The 5,712-nt window shown below is 64.7% G+C and overlaps 1 protein-coding gene across 1 annotated transcript; it reads left to right on the forward strand.

The window, feature by feature from the left end:
* The first annotated feature begins 220 nt into the window (after positions 1–220).
* Positions 221–5,406, forward strand: SLC25A47 (solute carrier family 25 member 47). The gene is made up of 6 exons (XM_032404657.1): positions 221–418; positions 2,166–2,209; positions 2,537–2,608; positions 3,096–3,278; positions 3,928–4,258; positions 4,521–5,406. Exons 1-6 carry the CDS (start codon positions 391–393, stop codon positions 4,799–4,801), a joined length of 939 nt encoding a protein of 312 aa, XP_032260548.1. The 5' UTR covers positions 221–390; the 3' UTR covers positions 4,802–5,406.
* The last annotated feature ends 306 nt before the right edge of the window (positions 5,407–5,712 follow it).

Genomic DNA, 5,712 nt, shown 5'->3' on the forward strand with positions numbered 1-5,712 from the left:
GAAGGCTTGGAGGGACAGGGGTACCTCAGCCCCATCCCCGGACCTCCCCGGAGGTGTCCGCACCTGGCAGTGTGGACAGTGAGCCCGCCACCTCCCGTGGCCTCTCACATACTTCCCTGACCCCTGGGTCCCAAGGGCACTGGGACAAGGGTCCTTTGGGGGGTGGGTGGGAGGGAGTCCAGCTGCCCAGTGCCTGGGTTTGGGCATTGCCCCGCACGGTCCCTGCCTTCGAGGCCACTGGTCCACAGGCTCCCGTCTCCTGTCCCTCCCCCGGCCCCAGCTATTTAAGGTCGGCCAGGAGCTGACGAGCTGCTGCCGAGGCCACCCCGGTGGTGGCAGACTGCTGTCAGGCAGGCAGACCCCAGGGCCTTCCCCACCGCCGTGTTGTCCATGGATTTTGTGGCTGGAGCCATCGGAGGTAACAGACAGGGACCCGGGGGGCACGGGGGGCAGTAGCCCTCCCACGCAGTGGGCCGTGAGGGGCCCCGGAAGTGGTCAGGCCCCAGTGAGGGCCGCAGGTGCTGGGAGGAGGCACAGGGGGAGGTGAGTCCGCGTTGGCCTGGCCCGCTCAGCCTGGGGGCCCCAGGCAGGGGTGGGGGGGAGGGCCGCGGGGGCAGAGGGTGGTCTCCGCCTGGGCCGTCAGTGTGGAGCGGGATGGCTGAGCTGTGGGAAGGAACAAGAGGCTGGGGGAGGGTGGGCAGCGAGGTCAAACAGGCCTGGGTCCCTAAACACGGACTGCAGGGGGTGGGCAGGGAGGGGGCGAGGCCCTGCTGAGGCCTGGCCACACCCGCTGGCTGGCTGTCTGCTGTCCCAGGCTGCTGGCCTCCCAAACTATTTTCCCTTCTGGGGAAAGGGCTGGTTGCAAAAGACAAATCCAGAGAGATAACTAGCCCGTTGGCAAACAGGCGGGGACGGGCTTCCCCCATCCCTCGACCCTGCAGGCTGGGAGCCTAATTTGGGTGAGTCACGTTTAGCCTTGCCGGTCTTGTGAAATAGTCATGGGTGCTGGTCGATACTTCTGGGAATGGCGTGGGGTGTCCTCTTCCCTCAGGAGGGGAGGGCAGTGCTGACCCAGGGCAGGCTGGAGCCCTGGCCTCCCCGGGGACCTTTCTGAGGTCTGACTCTGCCCCAGGCCCGAGGCCAGCTGCTTCCCTGCGTGTTAGCCCCCTAAGGAGGAGGCTCGGAGAAGGGGCTTGACTTGGCCAAGATCACAAAGCCAGGAAGGGCTCTTGAAGACCTTGTCCTTGTCCTTGTGGAGGACAGACATGGCATGCGTGGGACAGAAGCAAAACCACGTGACCGGCGCTCCGATCAATATGTTTTCTGGCACAGAGGCAGCCCAGATACAGGGGTCAGGGAGGGCTCCAGAGAGGGGGTGATGCTGTGGCAGGGCTTTGATGGATGAGTAGGAGTTTGGTGAGGTCTCTGTGAGGGTCAAGGAGGGTAATTCTAATCAAGTCATTCAGTCAGTCCTTTGTTCATTCACTCACTCGTCATTCATTCATGCACACTTACTGAGTCCTGGGATGCCCAGTAAATAGGGCAGAGCCCCCAAGTGCCTTGTTGTCCTCAGGTGGCCCTCACCACCCCTCACCCCTGGGGTATGTAACCCCAGGGCTCTGTGGCTCTCTGGCTTCCCCAGGGCAGTGCTGGGGGCTTGGACATTGAGGCTCTGGTGTCAGAAAAGGAGAAAGGAATAGGATGGTGGCACCTGGCCCTTTGCAGGGAGAGCCAGGCCGTCCTTCACAGAGCCCTGGGTGACCTGGGCTTTCCTACCTCATGGCCTTCATTGGGTCTGTGCCTCTCCACACACACACCCAGCAGCGGAAAGGCAGATGGACCCTTCACAGGCTTGAGGACAAGAGCTGCCTGGCTTGGAGGCAGGGCCCAGCAAGTGTTGAAACAGAGGCTCTCCCAAAATGCATCCCTGGCTTTCGGAACAAGGCATGGCTGGGCCAAGACGTGGAAGGAGAAACTGCTAGCAGCTTGGCTGAGCCTCAGTTTCCTTCTCTGCATCAGCACACTCAGGGTTGATGAGACACGGTGTGGACAAGAAGTGTGGGTCTATTCTCAGTGGGAGCTGGTGGGGTTCAGCCCTGCCTCCTGCCGTGAGACGGGATCAGGTTCCTCCGCCTCCTCACCTGGTCCCTCTGATTTCCTTCCAGGCGTCTGCGGTGTGGCTGTGGGCTACCCCCTGGACACGGTGAAGGTACGGCAAGAGGCAGGCCTCCGCCGTCCATCCAAAGGCCCCTGGCTGGGATTAGGCTGCCCTCCGAGTCTCCTGCATCCACCTGTGGCCAGAGACCTTTCTGGCCTGCTAATCAGACCAGCCCTCCCCACGCTCCTCAGGACTATGTCAGCCCCTCTTCTCACCTGTGCCTCAGGTTTCTTGTCTTACATGGGGCTCCTGATCCCTGCTCTGCCCACAGTCAGCACGCACATGACCTTCAAGGCGTTGGCTCGTCCCCTCCCCCAGGCCTACTGACCTTGCCGTCGGCCTGGAGCCACCTCTTCCTGAAGTCCGCTTCTCTCACAGGTCAAGATCCAGACAGAGCCCAAGTACAGGGGCATCTGGCACTGCGTCTGGGACACATACCGCCAAGAGCGGGTAGGCCGGGGCCCAGGGAAATGGGCAGGAGTATGTCAGGGCCTCAGACCCCAGGCCTGCCACTCCCAACCAGCCAGGGGGTGCTGAAGCCATCTGAGCTCAGCTCTGTCACCTTCCAAATGGCAATGATTGTACCAACCTGCTGGGTTTCTCTGAGGCCGAGAGCCAGGCGTCTGGCACATAGGAGGTGCTCAGAATGAGGTCCTGCCTTCAGGAGAGGGTCCACAGGTGGCATCCAGGGCCTTTGAGGGTCAGAGGGGTACCCCGAGTGTTTGCATTTCTATCCCCTCCAGGCTGGGCATCCCTTGAAAGCCGTGCTGGGTGGAGCTGTGAGGTGTCCCCAGCGTCCAGCTGAGAGCCCTGTCCAGAGGAGGGACTCGGGGATACTTACCAGCCCCCTCGGCCCAGGGCCCCTCTGGGCGGCCCCCTTCCCGGCTGGGCCTCTGGCCTGACTCGGGCCCTCGGGTCCCGTCTGTCCACCCGCCAGGTGCGGGGCTTCTACCGAGGCCTGTCGCTGCCCGTGTGCACCGTGTCCCTGGTCTCGTCCGTGTCTTTCGGGACCTACCACCACTGCCTGGCGCACATCTGCCGATTTCGCTACGGCAGCCCCGAGGCCAAGCCCGCCAAGCCCGATATCACGCTGTCAGGATTTGCTTCTGGCCTGGTCCGCGTGAGTGGGGTGGGGGGCGGGGGGGCCTCAGGACTGCGGGGTCGGGAGAGGCCGAGAGAGCCGCCCGAGAGGCCACCCAGCCCTGCAGAGGGGGACACGGAGGCTTGGGCCAGGGCAGAGACTGGAGGAGGGCCGGGGGGCTGTGGGTGAGGGCCCAGCTGGTTCTCGTTAGCTGAGTGACCTTGGGCAAGCTAGGGAGCCTCTCGGAGCTTCTGTTTCTTCATTCGTAAGAGGCGTGGCGAAGACCCAGTAAGGTTATGAGTGCAGAGCCCCCTGTCAGCACGGAGTCTGACAGGTATGAGCACCCACAGGATGGCAGCCAGTATTACTGGTGATATTATGTTACTTAGTCATGTTATTAAATGCATTTAGTATTGTACTATTCTTACACTAAATACTTATATTAATCACATAGTACATGGATGTCATTCCCATGTTAATTATGTGATAAATACCCCCACGAACCCGAGTCGCAGACACTTACCCAACACCTCTGGTGTGCCGGGCCTGCTCCGTGCCCGCGGCCTGCGCGGCAGAAGCAAGCACCGGCTGTGAACCCTGCTGCGGCGGGACGGGTGGGCCAGCCCGGGGCAGCAGGAGGCCAGGGCCACGGGACGGCGCCGTCTTACCCCTGCTCCTTCCGCGGCAGGTGTTCCTCACCTCGCCCACTGAGGTGGCCAAGGTCCGCCTGCAGACGCAGACGCAGACACAGACGCAGACGCAGCAGCGGCGCCCCTCGGCCTCGTGGCCCTCGGCTGCGCCCCCCATGTGTCCGGCGCCCCCTGCGTGCTCGGTGCCCGGGCCCAAGTACCGAGGGCCACTGCACTGTCTGGCCACGGTGGCCCGTGAGGAGGGGCTGCGGGGCCTCTACAAGGGCAGCTCGGCCCTGCTCTTCCGGGACAGCCACTCCTTCGCCACCTACTTCCTGTCGTACGCCATCCTCTGCGAGCAGCTCACCCCCACTGGCCACAGCCAGCCAGGTGAGCGGGGCCCGGGGCCGGGCGAGCGGGGCCGGGGGAGCAGGCGTGGGTGCGGTCGTGCCAGATCCGGGCGCCACGGAGCCTCCCGGGGTGGGAATGTCCGTGCCCAGCACACGGGGAGTCGGGACGGACCCGCCGTGTGGCTTTGTACAGGTCACATCGGTGGCGCGCGCTCCGGGCTCCATTCCGGGGGCCCCCGCTTGGCCTCCTCTGTGTCCCCGGCTGGCGTGCGGCTGAGGCGCTCGCGGCTCTCTCCCTGCAGATGTCTTGGGCGTGCTGGTGGCCGGGGGCTGCGCCGGGGTCCTGGCCTGGGCCGTGGCCACCCCCATGGACGTGATCAAGTCACGCCTGCAGGCGGACGGGCAGGGCCAGCGGCGCTACCGGGGCCTTCTGCACTGCGTGGTGACCAGCGTGCGGGAGGACGGGCCGCGGGTCCTCTTCAAGGGGCTGACGCTCAACTGCTGCCGCGCCTTCCCCGTCAACATGGTGGTCTTTGTCGCCTACGAAGCCGTGCTGAGGCTCATCCGGGGCCTGTCCACGTAGCCAGTCCCGACGCCCCAGGGGCCGACCCGCCGGCAGCTTCCCGAGGTCCTCGTGGCTGCAGGGGGCGCAGGAGAGCGTCGGGGTCTGGGCCCCACGGAGCCGCCGCCCAGGACCGCCCGAGCCTCCCTGAAGCCCGAGTCAGCCGTGCTCGGGGCTTCGCCTGCCCGGCTACGGACCACAAGGAGGTTGAGGGGCCCGTCTGCCATCAGCCTGGGGGTGGCCTAAGGGTCACACGAGCCAGGGAGGAGTGGGCCTCTTGGATGAGGACATCCGTCACACGGAGTCATTTGAGCATGTCGTTGGAGTTCCAGCTTCCCTGTCACCCCGCCCTGCCGCCCGCCGCGTCTTCAGAGCACCCCTGTGCCTCCATCCAGTCCCTCGGCCGCCCTCCCCGCCAGGCCCCCCCGACCCCCCGCTCAGCTCTCCTCGGCTGCTTAGTGAGCTCCTGGGCACCGGCCCGCTCGCTCCCCTGCACCAGGCTGCTCAGAGAGGGCACTGACCGGACGGCCACGGCCAGCGTGCTGCCAGACCTGCTCACGCCCTTGCCCTGCTGGGAGATCCCCGAGACTCAGTGGGGAGCTGTTGACAATAAAGTGTCTTTGAGCATGCTCAGTGGTGCTGCTCTGTGGTCTGTGGGGCAGACGATCAGCTTATCCTCAGAGGCCCAGCCCTCCAGACCTGTGTGGCCAATGTTCCCACTATGCAGATGGGCACACTGAGGCCCAGCACTCTGGCTGGCTCCACTCCCTCGGCCTTTGGGGCGCTGAACCCTGCCATGGGAGGCCACTCAGCCTTCAGCACGAGGCTTGCTCTCCTCACCACCCACATCCCAAACCCAGCCCTGTCTGAGCGAACCTGGGTTCCAGCCAGCTGCCCTGGCCCGTGTTGCCGGACATTTGGCCTGGAGGAGG

The sequence above is a fragment of the Phoca vitulina genome, unplaced genomic scaffold (assembly GCF_004348235.1).
Source record: "Phoca vitulina isolate PV1807 unplaced genomic scaffold, GSC_HSeal_1.0 scaffold7, whole genome shotgun sequence".
NCBI lineage: Eukaryota > Metazoa > Chordata > Mammalia > Carnivora > Phocidae > Phoca > Phoca vitulina.

Bases quoted from the DNA above. Each gene is read 5' to 3' on its own strand.
- SLC25A47 (XM_032404657.1), top strand. From the start codon at position 391: ATGGATTTTGTGGCTGGAGCCATCGGAG. The intron at 2,609-3,095 runs GTAGGCCGGGGC...TCCACCCGCCAG, and splicing joins ACACATACCGCCAAGAGCGG to GTGCGGGGCTTCTACCGAGG. The intron at 3,279-3,927 runs GTGAGTGGGGTG...CTTCCGCGGCAG, and splicing joins TTGCTTCTGGCCTGGTCCGC to GTGTTCCTCACCTCGCCCAC.